At 43.4% G+C, this 15,969-nt stretch overlaps 1 protein-coding gene across 1 annotated transcript; it reads right to left on the reverse strand.

Moving 5' to 3' along the window:
* Positions 1-6,616: 6,616 nt before the first annotated feature.
* Positions 6,617-14,743, reverse strand: LOC136476380 (uncharacterized). The gene is made up of 2 exons (XM_066474197.1): positions 11,110-14,743; positions 6,617-7,135 (listed from the first exon to the last, which is right to left on the reverse strand). The coding sequence occupies exons 1-2, from the start codon at positions 12,068-12,070 to the stop codon at positions 6,978-6,980; spliced, it is 1,119 nt and encodes a 372-aa protein (XP_066330294.1). The 5' UTR covers positions 12,071-14,743; the 3' UTR covers positions 6,617-6,977.
* Between the last annotated feature and the right edge of the window lie 1,226 nt (positions 14,744-15,969).

Genomic DNA, 15,969 nt, shown 5'->3' on the forward strand with positions numbered 1-15,969 from the left:
GGCCCCAAAACCCGGGTGGAGGTTCCGAGGAGGAACGCGGTGGCACGTTGCAGAATCACAGAGGTTGTGTCGAGACGAAGCAAATCTGTGCAGGAAGTGTGGCTGTCCGATCCACAGAAATCGAGTTGGACCATAATGCCCTCAGACTAGGTGGTTCGTCCTAAAATATCTAGGATCATTAGTAGAATTATGTAATAGACCTATAAATAAGATGGAGCTGCCACCACTCAGTCTCAACTCTTGAATATTTTTCATTTCATCCTTTAGTCCCCACCTAGGGTTTGTTGTTGAGGTCCACAAATTTAAAATTTGTGTAAGTAGAGTTTTTGAGTTGGAAATGGAGGCCCGAATCCTGCCGTTGTCCTCCGGCATTCCTCAATGGCGTCTGTGATTTTCGTTTTTCTCTGTGCTGTCTTCTTGTTCCTGTTTTTACCCTTTTCTCGTTCTTGCTCGAATTGTGCAGCCCCGGAGCTTGGATTGATCCCAAGCGATGATTTCTTAGGGATAGGTTTGTGCTAAGCTGAATTGCATCTCGGCATTTTTTGGGTTCGATTCATGGAGGTTTGGATCGGATTTTGGGGTTTCTTGCAGCCGTTTCTTTCCTGTTCTTGAGTTCGTTTTCTTTTGTCTGTTCGTTCTTCATCAGGTGCAGCGATCCAGCAGTCCAAAGGCAGCGCTACCAGCGCCGAGTGGTTAGGCACCGTGCGGGCTCCCTTGAGCAGTGCTTGCCATGGGGCCTCGTGGCTGGCTGCTTGTCCAGGTGCTCATCGCCTCTCCCTTCGTTCTTTGTTAGCGTGCGGTTTCTTCTCTGCTCCGGTCCTTTTCACAGTTCGTGCACGTGCAGACCCGTGCAGGAGCTCAGTCTCTGCACCGTTTGCCGCCGGTGAAGGCTGTGTCGGCTCTGTGCAGTCCCAGGCCACCAGCTGCCGCCCGCACCACCTCTTTCCCTCTCGTCTGGTCACCGGAGGCACCGGTGTACACCGGACGGGTCTCAGGCTGTGCACCGCCAGCACCCGACGGTGACCTTGTGAGGTGTCCGGTGCCTGCGTTCGCTCTCTCTCTCTCTCTCTCTCTCTCTCTCTCTCTGTTCTTTGCTGCAGTTCGTGAATCTTGTTTTTCAGCTCGCTGGTAGCTTTTGAGAAGCAAGTGCTTCAATTCGTGCATGATCTGGAATATTAATTTGTGAGTGGTCGCTTTCATCTACAGGAGCAAATCATCTCTCGGTACACCAATCCTTTTGATCATGTACGAAGTGAGCTGTTAGCACTTGTTTCTTTTGCGTGTCGCTGTTTTCTTTCTCCTGCAGTATTTCTGGCCCAAGCTCTTAGATTTTCCGGTTTGCGTGTTTGAGCTCCATTTTGAGTTCTATTTTTTTGTGTTGGCTTTGTGGTGTCCCTATGTTCTTAGGAAATATCCACCTACTCATTTGGGTTGTTGACATCACGTTGGTTGCTTCGCGTGTTTGGCGGTGAATTTGGAACAGTGGCCAAATATTTTGCGAAAAATTTTACGGCTCCTATTCACCCCTCCTCTGGTTGTCGTTTCCAGTCCTTCAATAAACTAAAAACAAAATGGGCCACAATGAAAAAAATAGCCCAAATAATAGTTGTGGCCCATTACAAGACTGCCTCTCATACAGGCCTTAACAGGCCAAAATTTAGTTTACGACTTTGTGGCCTTTTAGAAGCATGTCTCTCATATGCGTCAAAAAATGAAGGAGTTCTTGTAGTGTATGCACTCCCACGAAATCTGCTTACGCTATTGTCCTCTCTTCACATAAAAGGGTTAACTCTGGGATACTAGTATGGAGTCTAGAAGCCTTATATGTTGGTCTAATCCATTCTTCACAACCAAGGTGGGACTAAATTCCCACACTCACATCAACATACACATAGGGCACATGGGCCAAACCCAAACTAGTCCCGAATATCACATACACCCCTCCTCCTCGAAGGGCCTAACATCCTCGTCGGTCCTGCACACCCACAACGCAACCATGCAAACATTGACCGAGAACATTCCCTCTTGTCTCATGTGACCGTGCGTCTAGTGTCGGCACATGTGCCATGAGATGTGCCACACCAGGCCTGCATGCGCCATGTGCCCATGTCCTTACCCCTAACCCGCACATGCCCATGTTCGCAAAGTTTGGCTCTAATATCATTTGTAATTAACGCCCCCGAGTCCGAATGACTTAGATTACCTCTGCACCTTGAGTAAACCACATACTCCCACCAACCCACTTTAACTTTGGTCTTCGTGTCACATAAAAGAATTAATCCGGGGACGGTGGTATGAACTCTACAAACCTTATATGTTGATCTAACCCATCCTCAATAACTAAGGTGGAAATAAATCCCCACAATCTCACATCAACATACACATGCCCTACTATGGGCCAAATCAAAACTAGGATGGATATCACGGCTACGATGCTAGAAAGTGGCCAAGCAGTAATCATAACCGAGAAGTGTGGCAAATCAAATTATTGTACATAAAGTATAGGGCAACTCAAAACACACGACTTGTGCACCTTAGAGAGTCACGCACGCAACCTTTTCATCACTTGTTCACTAAGGTTGTGTTTGGATTGGAGACTAGATAGGATGGGATGGTCTCCCGTCCCTACTTTCTAAAATGGAAAGGTCCTAATTTGGTGTTTTGTTAGAAGATGGGGTTGTACTTATTTTTTATTTGGTTGCTGGCACCACAGGACATGGGATGACTCTTTTTTTCATCGTAGCACTAAGCATCCGTGGGTCTCACTTGTCATTCTCTCTCTTCCTTTTTTCTCCTGGTCCCATTATCTTCCCTGCATCTATGGCGAAGCAGCCTGCCACCATCAAAGCGGGCGCGTCGGAGCGACGCAGCACTGAGGTGCCAGACAACATGGCACGAGGCGGAGCAACGGTAGGGCATCGAACGCTGGGGTGTCAAGTGGAGCAGCGTCGAAACTGGGGCACGTGGTGGAGCATCGCCGGGACACCATGGCCACCACCACCCTTGCTCAGCTTGACCCACCATGGCCGCCACTATCCTCGGTCGGTTCAGCCTCAGAGCAACATTTGCAGAGCACGCAAGACATGAACAAGTGGAGTCACACGGCGTGATGAAGGGCTCGAACTTGTTTGCCTCTTTCTCAGTGGTGAAGTCATCCCTATCTAAGGGGTATATTCCCTGGGAAGAATGATTCTTCCTTTGCTATCCATAAACCAAACACTGTAGAAACTAAGATCGTTCCGTCCCGTCCCGCCCCACCTTATTCTTGGGTCGTCTTAAATCAACTCCTCGTGTCTAATTGCTAGCATCCTTATCCTTGAAAACTAAAGCAATCTCTGATTGATAGGAACATTCACGGTTTTTGACGTCTCTCCTAATTTCTCCTAAAAATCCTAGAATACAAAGGTATTTAGTAAGGAGAAGTATAATTAACATAACTGCATAATAGTAAAATATGTAGTAGGAAATATTAATTTTCTAATTGTCCTTTCATATAAGTTTATTAAAAATAATATATTAAATGAATGCTGACTCCAACATGGTACCCAAGCCTTTGACACCTGCACCCATGTCTCGGTAACACTGGTGCCATGGGCCATGGCCTATGGCCGCGCCGCCATGACCTCGCCATGGTGGAGTCCGTCAGGTACCTGCATGCGTCGACGTTTATTAAGCTTCGCAGAAATAAAATTGCCACCTTTAATTGGAAACGACGATCACCAACTAGACTCAAAGATTAGAATTATAGACTGTTATGGATCTTCAAAACCATGGATTAATTTGATATTCAACCATAACCACGGAAATTCTGTTAGTTTCAAAAAAAAATTGTGACGTAAATTTAGTATAGTCGTCTTCACCTTGCGTGTTCGTAGCAGGACAACACCCCAACCCACGGTAGAGTATTAACGACATGTTTGACAATGATCAGGCACATGATTCATTTCACTGAATGGTTTGCCGTTTCTTTCAATTGTAACCAAATGATTTGTCTTTTTCCTGATTGGGACAGCTGTCCATCTAGACATGTTTATACATACATGCGACAAGTGTGGTTCACGAAGCGATGTCGGGAAAGCATTCTTTGGACTTGTCACTTCCGTACGTCTTGCGGTGTGTGGTACTCGTGTGCTAATGTGCTTGTGGGCCTAATAAGAGGCCATCACTGTCTTTTCCCGTAATTGTTTTGTCCTCTCGTTATATGTGGAGTAGCATAGGGCATGCTTGCAGCCGGACAGTTTTAGAATTTTGTTTGATTTATCCACGCAAATTGTGGTCCATTGGCTTGTACAACTCCTTAGCCTTATGTTTCCGTATGTATGTTTTACACACAAAAAAATGTTCCATATATATGTTATAGACACATTTATTTGTCGAAATTTGTCATAATTATGGCTTCAATTTTTTTAGCCGTGATTTTTGGGAAAGCTATAATGTGTCTAAGTAAAGTAAGTTGTGATAAGGTTAGATACAAGCCTGATAACAGAACTTACATAAGGCAACGATTTGTTGATGGCAGTAGTATATAGGATAATCACCGACGAGCTCATTTGAGTAGCAAATGATGGCCAGCGCGCGTACCCTATACTACTATACCACATCATCAAAATAGTGTTAGACAGAACACGCTAAAAGAAAGAGACTAGATAAACTATTAGTCGGTAAAGCTTTGCCAAATAACATTAGTAAGTAATTTGATGTGTTATCCGAATAGTAGTTGGTAAAGATATGGGCCTCATTCGCTTCGCTGAAAAAACAAGCCGAAATACTATTTCGGTGGATTTATTGTGTGAGAAAAACACTGTTCCGGCTGAAAAAACAAACTAAAAAAGACAAATTATAGGAGAAGCGAACATGGCCACGTTGGTTGGTAAAACTGTATACCAACGCCACTTACAATCACTGAAAGGAAGAATCGACAAAGATCTATACTGATGGATGGTAAGTCAGTAAAGTGGCTTACTGACTCTAGCAAATTTATTACTTTTGGGCTATGGTATAGTACTAGCTCATTTGGTTAAGTTCTCTATGGTAAACTTGCCCACGCTAGCAGGTTCAAGTCTATGACTATGTACAGATTCTCATATTTATGGCTAATTATTCTTTCCATAATAGATGATATATCGGTTGACGGTGAAACGACTATGATACCATTGTCGATATGATATTGACATTGTTCTTTTTAATTATGTGATGTGCAATGATGTTTATAAGGATAAGTTGTACACGTGGCACCTATTGTTCTTTTTAATTATGTGATGTGCAATGATGTTTATAAGGATAAGTTGTACACGTGGCACCTTACAAAGGTGAGAGGCAGTGCGTGACGTGTATTGTATTTTGAAAAAAAAAATACAACCTTACACCATTTCCATTCAGGTCGTCCCTACTTGCTGCTTTTGCTTGTTCCATTGGGCCAATAATTTATTGGGCCAATAATTTATAGAAAATACTATCAGCAATTCTAAATAGGTATACTATCAAAATATATTTCATGACAAATATAATGGTACATATTTAACATGACAAATATTAGTATCCTTTTATACAAATTTGGTTACACAACTACAAAATATAGAGTCACTACTGGTTCATTTGGAACTGATAGTGATAATACATAACTGTCGATTAGTGGCTTCGAGAAACAGTGATATTACAAACGGCAGGCAGGGAAGGTGGGCTTTTACTAAGGTCCAGTTTAGTTCCAGAAAATTTTGCAAAATTTTTTAAGATTCCCTATCACATCGAATCTTTGGACATATGCATGAATCATTAAATATAGATAAAAAATAAAACTAATTACACAGTTTAGACGAAATTCACGAGACGAATCTTTTAAGTCTAATTAGTCCATGATTGGACACTAATTGCCAAATAACAACGAAAAGTGCTACAGTAACATTTTACAAAAAAAAATCACCATCTAAACACAGCCTAACAGATATTGCCACCAACAGATAATGATATAGTATCATTGCTGGATTTTCACATCAGCTAGCAGAATTCCTCGTACTCAGACATGAAATTTCATCTCAATTCGTTTAAGTTCCTTCACGTCCGCCGTCTCTCTGTCTCTCCTATCCTCTCCCTTCTCTTCCCGTTCTCTCCCACGCACTCTCCCTTCTCTCCTACGTCGTGGTAACGGCAGCCCCAGCGCACGGGCCCTAGCAGCGACGCTCCCCGGCCCCCGCGTGTCGGGCAGCGACCTAGGTGCGTGGCTACTGATACGATGAATCTCCCTCTCTGTCCCCTTGATATGGGAGTCAATCTGTCATTCTATTCGATCTGTGATTTGTTCATGCCCCCCTCTCTATGATGTGGATGAGTCGATGCGTGATGTGTTGATCTCTCCCTCTCTCGATCTACACAGGGCTCAACACGAACACGGCCGGTGGCCACGGCACGGGCAGGGCCTGACACCGGCACGGGGATGGGCGGGGCTGGTGTTTTTTTTTTCTTTTGGAAAAATTAGTATCACTGCCGAGTGAGCCACCAGTAGTAATGATCAGGCCTGTCACTGTTGATTGCCCACCGCCTGATAAAAAAAATCTGGCAATGACGGTCGATTTGGAACCGGCAGTAATTGCCGTTTCTGGGGTAGTGTAATTAAGTTCAAAAAAAAATTCAACTCGAGGCAACCCCATTTCCATTAACATTGTAACGGAAATACAGAGAATTAGACAGAAACAGAGTTAAGATAGTAAAGGAGCAGGCCTAGATGCCTTTGGGAGAGACACGTGCTCAAACCAGAACACATCAAGCTATCGAAAGACAACCACCTACGTTTGCTCAAACCAACTAGAGAAACCATAAGAGCCTTAGCTATATTACAGACCAAAAAGGGAAACGTAGAACAGGTATATTACAGACCAAAAAGAGAAACGTAGAACAGGTTTTCTTCAGAACGCAAACATGTGACTGCTGGAGCTTTTCCAAATCCGCAAGCAAATTGCCTATGAGGAAAGGCAATCAAGCATTCAAGCGGTGTCATCATCATCTTCCGGTTGATCGCCAGGGCCCATCAGACGTCTGTCAGCATCGCTCCTCCGTTGGACATCCAGAAGCTCGTTTGCAATCTTCAGCATAGCGGCGACACCGTCTTCCAACTGCTTCTTCTCTTCATCAGCAAATAAACCTGCCCAGAAGTTCATAAGGGCACATGCATGACAGAATATCTCAAGTGGATTCTTGACAATTTTTCCTTCAAAACATGCTCTGTTACGATTTTTCCAGATTGCCCAACAGAAGGCAGCAACCCCCCAAGGATGGAACCTTTAACCATATGGCAGCCAGGATTCACACCATTTCCAGCATTGATCTAAATTATTCGGAATATTGTTAGCTCCTAAGCCCACCGCGACAATAGACCAAATGACTTTGGCAACCGGGCATTGAAAAAAGAGGTGTGAGATGTTTTCATCAGCCTCACAAAACAAACATTTAGGATCACCGATCCATTTTCTTCTAATCAAATTATCTCTAGTCAAGATTGCATCATTAGTTAACAACCACAAAAAAATCTTGATCTTAGGAGGAATCTTACCCTTCCAAATTCTCTTATGGTATAGACCTGATTCGTCTCTAGACAATCCATTATATAAAGATTTAACCAAAAAATTTCCACTTTTTTCCAGATTCCATGAGATGCAATCTGGTTCATTTGTCAAAGCAAAGGATTCAACATCATTCCAAATTTTGTCCCAACATACAACCAGATCACCATGTAACCATCTTCTAAAATGCACTGAAATATCACCATTTTTTACTTGTGCCACAGAAACATTTTTATTTTCACTAAGCTCAAACAGAACAGGAGCACTTTCTTTAAGAGGGATATCATATAACCAGGGGTCCAGCCAAAATCTAACCGTCTCTCCATTTCTGATAGAGACAGTCCTACCTTGCAGATAAATTTTCTTAATTTTTAACAGATCATACCACATATGAGAATCATTCAATTTATGACTAACAGTGTGAATAGAATCAGTTCTCAAGTACTTATATCTAACAATCTTTTGCCATAAACCATCTTCTTTCTCTAATCTCCACCACCATTTACAGAGCAAACTTATATTCATTTTCCTTAGATCCTTAATGCCCAAACCCCCTTTTCTTTTACTTTTACAAATTTTCTCCCATCTAACAAGATGATACTTCTTCTTAGTACCTCCACCCTGCCAAAAGAATCTTCTTCTAATCTTATCTAAACTCTCAATTTTGGAAGCAAGTACACAAACATATGGTAAATAGGAGAATTATTGAGACTTGCCCTGCCCCAATTAGAATGGACCTCCCAGCTATTGTCAAGTTACCCCCTTTCCAAGCATCCAACCTTTTGTTACTCTTTTCTACTAAAGGAGCCCAGTCACAAATGTGCAACCTGGTAGGACTCACAGGAACACCTAAGTATTTAAGTGGGAAGGAACCTATCTGACAGTTAAAAATATCTGCAAAGGTCTGATCTAAACCTTCTTCATCATTGATCATCAGAATTTCGCTTTTACTAAAGTTAATTTTCAGGCCAGCCATCATTTCATATAAATACAAAAGGAATTTCATATGCAAAGCACCTTGAACATCATTTTTTAAGCACACAATAGTATCATCAGCGTATTGTAATATCGCAACTCCATTTGGAAGGATATGATCAATTAAGCCCACTACAAGTCTATTCTGTTGAGCAGTGTGAACCATTCCTGTTAAGCAATCAGCCACTAGGTTAAAAAGTATGGGTGATAAAGGATCGCCTTGTCTCACACCTTTGTAACTCTTGATATAAGGCCCAATGCTGTTATTAAGTTTAACACTAATGGTCCTACCCGTTACCACCTGTCTAATCCATTCACACCATTGATTCCTGAAACCTCTTTTCTCCAAGCACTCAAAAAGCATTTTCCAGTTAACCTTATCGTACGCCTTTTCAAAGTCCAGTTTCAAAATTACTCCAACTTCTTTTCTTCTCTTTGTTTCACGCAGTATTTCATGGAGACATAAGATGCCAGACATGATATTCCTGCCTTTCATGAAGGCAGTCTGGGTGTTGTGGATTAACATGTCTGCTACCTTTTCGATTCTAATGGTCAAAGTCTTGGTAACTAGTTTATACAGACAATTCAATAAACATATAGGTCGAAACTGTTGAATTTTACTAGCTTCCTTGATTTTTGGCAATAGAGTAATAATACCATAATTTATTCTGCTAATGTCCACTTTATTCTTGTGAAAGTCATCAAAGAACTGAACTATATCATTTTTAATTATGTTCCAACAACTTTTATAGAATTCTATGGGGATTTTGTCAGGCCCTGCTTTTTTTTCATCTGAAACAAAGCCTCTTTCATTTCCTTTTCAGAGAAAGGGCTACATAACATATCGTTTTGTTCATCTGATAACTGAGGCAAATTATCCCAAATACTGGGGTCCATTTGCACATCTAATTCCTGTGTAGGACCAAACAACTCAGCGTAGAAGCGTGTTTAAGTAGATTTTCTTCCCCTTCAATCATGGCTCCATCTTTTTCAAGGCTTAGGATAGTGTTTTTCTTTTTTCTACCACTCGCGCAATTATGAAAAATTTTTGTATTAAGGTCACCTTTCAATAACCATGATTCATGACTCCTCTCAAACCAATATAATTCCTCTTGTTCTAAGCTCTTAAAATTTTCACATAAAAGCCATGTTTTCCTCACATTCTGGTCAGTATCTAAGCCCCACATTTCCTCAATTCTTTCAAGTTCAGAAAGTTCTTCCGAATTGATTTTCCTCTGTTTTCTCAACTCTCCTTGCAAATTGAAACCCCAACCTTTAAAGTATTGCTTAATAAGTTTCAACTTCTGTTGTATTTTATCCAAGGCAGTTTTGGCTCTACAAGGCTGCAGCCAAATTCTTTCAACTTCCTTAAAGAACTCAGGATTTTTTAACCAGCCAAGATCAAAATGGAACTGAATAAAAGGCAAGGCTGTGCTTTTATTAACAGTAACTAGCAGAGGGTTGTGATCAGAAACCTCTCTAGGGAGTCTGTTAACTACAACTTGTGGAAAAAAGATCTTCCCAATCTTGCGAGACCAGAACTCTATCCAATTTAACCAAAGTTGGGTTATCCTGCTTATTTGACCAAGTGTACAGCCCGCCACACATGACAATTTCTTTAAGTTCATAGAACTGTATTAAAGAATTAAACAAAGGTGTATGTCTGTGCACCCCATCCATTTTGTTTCTCTCATTAGCATATCTGATTATATTGAAATCACCTCCTATCAAAATAGGCTCAGAATTTGTGGAACAGAAACTGGACAGTTCAGCTAAAAAAGCAGATTTGTTCTCTTCTTGAGCAGCACCATATACCACCAAAAGGTTCCACTTGACTTTAATCATTTTATCCCATAAGTTCAATTGTAACATGTATTCACCCTGTTTAAAAGAACCTACATCAAACCATTCAGTTCTAACTCCCACTAAAATACCACCAGATCTCCCTCTAGATGGGTTCCACATCCACAAATAGTCTTGATTACAATCAAATTTTCTTAACAAAGAGTTCTCACAATTTTCCACCATTGTTTCCTATAACCCAATAAAATGAAACTTGTGCTCAAAGATTAGATTCTTCAGAAATGTAGAGACACCTTTTTTTCTTAAGGCCTCGACAGTTCCATATCAGTCCTTTTACTGTCATCTTTTTTTTGTTTTTTTCTTTTATTCAGTTTCAGAGGGATCTTAGTGTCCCCTGAAACCTGAATATGCAAGCCAAGATCTTCCTGGTCTTGCTTTCTCCCACCTGGGGAAATTTTCAATTTCTTCTTATTTGTTTTTTTCTTTTTTTCTTGGAAATATAAAACCATGAAATCTTCATTACCAGAAGAATCATCATCATACCACTGAACCAAATGTTTCTCATTCACTTCTATGTTCTCTTGGTGAGTGATTTTATCATCAGCAACATTAGATTTAAGTTGTTTGGCATATAAACAGTGTCTAGCAGCCTCAATATCTTTGATCAAATTAATAGTAGCAAAATTATCATCAGCAATAATGACACCCATGTCTTTAGCTAAACAATGCAACTGATCATCACTAACTTCGTTTATAACAGTGGGTTGATTTGTGTTACCTTTCAGGCACCTTTTCTTGGCCATGGCCTCCATCTTGTCTTGAGTAGTTAGGTGGATATCTCTCTTGAGCCTCTCGCTTCTCCTCCTCTCTGGTTGGACAAGCATCTTCTTTCCAGCAATAGTATCACCAACTGCTGCTGCATCCTTCTCGGCTTCAGGTATCTCAATGACTTCCTCACAATCAACCATAGTGATAGTGCTCTCTTGAGAGTTGATGATTCCCTCTATAGCCACAGTATCTTCAGAGATCAGAGGTGGTATCATAGTGTCAACTGCCTCCGAAGGTGTATAAGTATTATCCTGATTATTGAGTTGTTTCTGTAACTGGCGCTGAACCATCAGATCCATATTAACATCAGTAGAGATATCCTTCATGAACATCACATGATGATTATCATCGTCTTCTCCTTGTTTAGAGCTCTGACCCATATTACCATAGCCTTTCAACTTTCTGATCCTATCACTTAACGTCTCACTTTCAGCATCAGACTCCTCAAATGTGTCTGGAATATGAACCTTTTCAGCAGGGATTTCGTTTGCAGTAACCAAATTCTTCTTAGGGTGCTCCACAACTGTCTTCATCCTATTGTCTTGACCTTGGGTGTTGCATTTTGGGGGAGCAGACGATGTTACTGAAACTGTCTTTGGCTTGCCGTTATTGATGGAGGCCCCAATCTTTGTGTCAGCTTGTCTAACATTTTGAGAAGCCTGGGTCCCTCTCTTCCCCTGTTCTTCAGCCCTGTAGCTTTTGTTAGGATCGGCATCAGGATCAGTGACATTGATTCCACTTGTGAGAGTTCTAACCGGTTCATTATCCTGGATTTCTCTCTCAAAGATAAAGTCCTTGACATAAATACCAAGGGTGCCTTCAGCAGTTTTGGGTACTTTTGAAACATCTCTGCAAGCAATCTTCATTCTGACAAAATCCAGCCTGAATCTAGTTTTTTCATCAATTTCCATATCCTTGCCAACTAAGCCACCCACTTTGGCCAAAGTCCTGATAGATCTCTGATCAAAAGGTATCTCCTTAACTCTAAACCAGGCTTGTTGTAACACACTCTTAGCTCCCACACTGGGTGACCATTCCTCAATCAACACAGTTGTGCTTTGACAGTTTTCATAGTCAAGATCCCAAAGTAGCTCCACTCCTTAACCATCTTAGAATTTGGGAACCTCATCACAAATTTCTGGTCCCCAACCTGTCTTGCATTCCACTTCCAAGATACTGAACTAGCGAGCTTCATAAATTCTTGTTCGATTTGTTTGCCATTAGCTTTCCCATTTATCACTGTAAGACAGCACTGCATTCTTTCTCCCTAGCCACTCTTGGGTCTATGCATTCTTCAATGAAAAAGAAGCTTTGGTCCTCTACTTAGCTGCACACAATTCCGGTCCAGAATTCCAAGGAATGCATCTCTTGCAATCATATGTGACATGATTATGTAGCCCACAGATTTCACAGAAAAGCCTTCTACAATCTTTTGTTGCATGATTGAATAACCCACATATTTCACATGCAACCCTAACTAGAGCATTCTGACCACCTTGACTACCAGTTTGAGTATCAACAATAGTGTCCATGGAAGGATTACCTTGAGCAGCATTCTCTTCTTGTTTACCGTCTTGACTACCAGTTTGAGTATCAACAATAGTGTCCATGGAAGGATTACCTTGGTGTTATCTTCTGTAGCTTGTATCACAGGTTGATGATCTCCAGCACCTTCTGTATCAGCTTGAACTGGTTGGCTGTCAGCAACATCACTTGGTTGTTCATCCCCTGCTGCCTGATCACGTCGGTCCCAAACATTGCGACCTCTCCCCCTACCCACCTGCCTGATTGGTGGACGGCCAGGACCTCTGCCTCCAGCATTGTATCCACCACCACCAAAGCCAGATCCTCCACCACCACCATTCCCGAAACCACCAGCAGCACCACGACCTCACCCGCCAACACCGAATCTGCCTCCACCAAAACCAAATCCTCCACCACCACCATTCCCAAAACCACCACCAGCACCACGACCTCCACCGCCCCCATAGCCCCAACCACCTGATCCGTAACCCCCACCTCTACTAGCTCCGAAACCGCCCCCTCCTGGTCCATACCCTCCCCCTCCATTGTTTTGAGACTTACGAGATCCTTCTTGATTCATGTTGACTCGAACCAGCGGAGCCAAATCAGCACGAACGACAGCAGCAAAGGATCTTGGGGATGCACCCTGCCACAGACGGCCAACGAATCTCTTGAGAGTTGTTCGTTGCAGAGGTGAATTTGCGGCGATTGGTAGAGATGGCGGCGGCCCAGAGGCCAGGTTAGGGTTTAGCGAATCCCCTTGCTGGCTGCTTCCATCTGAATCAGGATGACATCGACCCAGCACCCGGTGACCTGACTCAACCTTAGCTTCTTGTCAACCTCTCGCTCACCTCCCTGCAGATCCTCGACACGTGTCTCATCCGCTGGATGGCGACCAAGGAGACCGGGTACAATCCTCACCTTCGGCGGTAAGCGGAACCAGGGTCGCTGACGAGATGGACCCTCAACTTTCTTCCCCGATTCAACCTGCTTCTCTCCCGCCGAAACTTTCGCCTCGCACGGCCTCTGTTCCTGGAGTTGAGGAGCTTGCAATTCATCCTTCTCCAAGATAGCTCAATTGGGATCGATTTCAATTTGATTCTGGAATTCTGCACCTCCTCAAATGGGGAAATCTTCGCAATATGCTTGAGATTTTGATGGGGATCGGAAACAGGAACACCGAAACCCCTAGCCTTGCTGTGCCTCCGCATGCTCTTAGAGATGGACGGAAACTACTCCACATACCTCCATGAATCCGGAGTAACCGTCGGAAATGATGACGACAAGGTTGCGGTTAGGGTTTGGTCCCCTGCATCGCCAGCCTCCATGCGCCAACCCACCCAATATGCCGGAGAGTGCTCCAGCCCCGGAGACGACTCCCCTCCCACCACCTCCGTCGAGGGTGCCGAACGAAGAAGCCCCGCCGGAGGCCCCGCGGTCGCCTCCCCGGTCGCCCCTGAAACCGCCTCTCTCTCGCTCCCTGTCATTTTCGCCCGTTATTCCCGTAATTAAGTTCAAAATGGTTTGACATACCAGTATATATTAAAGTTACATTCTTTCTTTGAATAAGAAGGGCAGGCCTGGTGCAGTGGTGAGAGCTGTCTCACTGAGTCACCAGGTCACGGGTTCGAAGCAGCTTCTCCGCAGATTTTGCGGGGGGAAGGCTTGCCTCGGTTTTTCTCTTCCCCAGACCCCACTCATGTGGGAGCATCCGGCACTGGGTCTGCCCTATTCTTTCTTTGAATAAAGGGAGTAAAGACATTTTTGTTTTGGGACTGGCCTTTGCGACACGGCAATAAGGCATGAGGTTGTCGTGTGGCCACACCCATACGAGAAATTCATGCTGAAAATATTATCCACCGTGCTCTTGCTGCTCGCTTGGGAGTTCATGTGGCTAGGACGTCGATGGATGACCAGCCATCAGCGTACGGTACCTTGGCCATTCATTTTGCATGGAGATCTGGGCAGCTGATTCTGTAACTGTCTCTGCGTTGTGGTGCCTGCATGTAAAGCGTTTGTACCTGGCAGTGAATGTATGTGTTGCGTAGGTATATTGGCTGATGAGGCGATGAGGAGTCTGGGCCCTGGCGTCGAATGGCTGTATATATAGTGTTTCGTTCTGTTGTGGTGTGTGTGACCTGCAGAAAATGACATGAGTTACTGGGGGGCTGTTTGTAACGCAGGAATTACATAGGAATTGTGCAATAATTTCACAGGAATTAGGGCCTGTTTGGATTGGAGTATTTGTAAAGGAATTTTGAAGGAATGGCAATCCTTTGGTTTGGTGACGTCACACGTTGTTTGGAATGTAGGAATGCTCCTTCCGGTTCCTCAGGAAGGGCTCCCTTTTGAAACGACCTGATTTCCGCGAAGAGAAATCCACATAGTCGAAGTGTAATAAGACCGTTGTAGATCATATTACTCAAATTTTCAGTCGAATATCATATCCATACAACGATAATATCAGAGTACAAATAGTGTGGAATTACATGATTTATTACATCGCCGCATTGGCGGAATCAAAAGTAGCATTCATTCAGAACAGCTTGAAGATAAGATCGCCAACTCGAGCGTAGGAACGAATCCCTCAACCGTCAAACTCCTCGGAGCTATACTCCTCAGCAGAACCTGTATGCCAAAATTTATCAGTACGATTTGTACTGGCCACTCCCACCCTATGAGCATTGCTTTGTGGAAATTGGATGCATGTTGGATATAATCAAAAGGAACCTATAAGGCTGGGGTTTCCTATGTAGTAGCATATCAAGTATATAACAATAGTTGGTCAAGTTTTAACACCATTCCCACACACCTTTCACCCCATTCCCTTTCCCGAGCCAGGTTTCGATCCAGGGATCGATATACCACCATCTCCACCAACACCATACCATCGCTCAGTCGACAGGCCAACTCCCTCTCAGCACTGCCTCAAGGCCCGTAGCCCCTGGCTACGACCGACACTCTCTCACGGGGGAAGAAGAGGACTCATCTCACTATCTAGTTTAAGTGAAACCCAGGAAAGGTCCATAGCTGACAAGTCGGCACATGTATCGATCGATCAACCATACACTCTGCAGAGGTTTCACATAACCACAAGATCCGCCTTCCTCGCTGACCGTCGTCAACTAGGCTGATTCTGGCCGCTTGCTAGCCTAGGATAATGTCACTCTACCATTTAGCCCTGGTACACCTCAAGTCTAGTCTGGGGTGGCTGAAACTGTGAGTCATGAGCCGGGTCCACAAGGTCTCCATGAAGTCTCGGAAGGGTGTGGGGGAAATCCTCCGC

Source organism: Miscanthus floridulus, chromosome 8 (genome assembly GCF_019320115.1).
Source record: "Miscanthus floridulus cultivar M001 chromosome 8, ASM1932011v1, whole genome shotgun sequence".
Classification (NCBI taxonomy): domain Eukaryota; kingdom Viridiplantae; phylum Streptophyta; class Magnoliopsida; order Poales; family Poaceae; genus Miscanthus; species Miscanthus floridulus.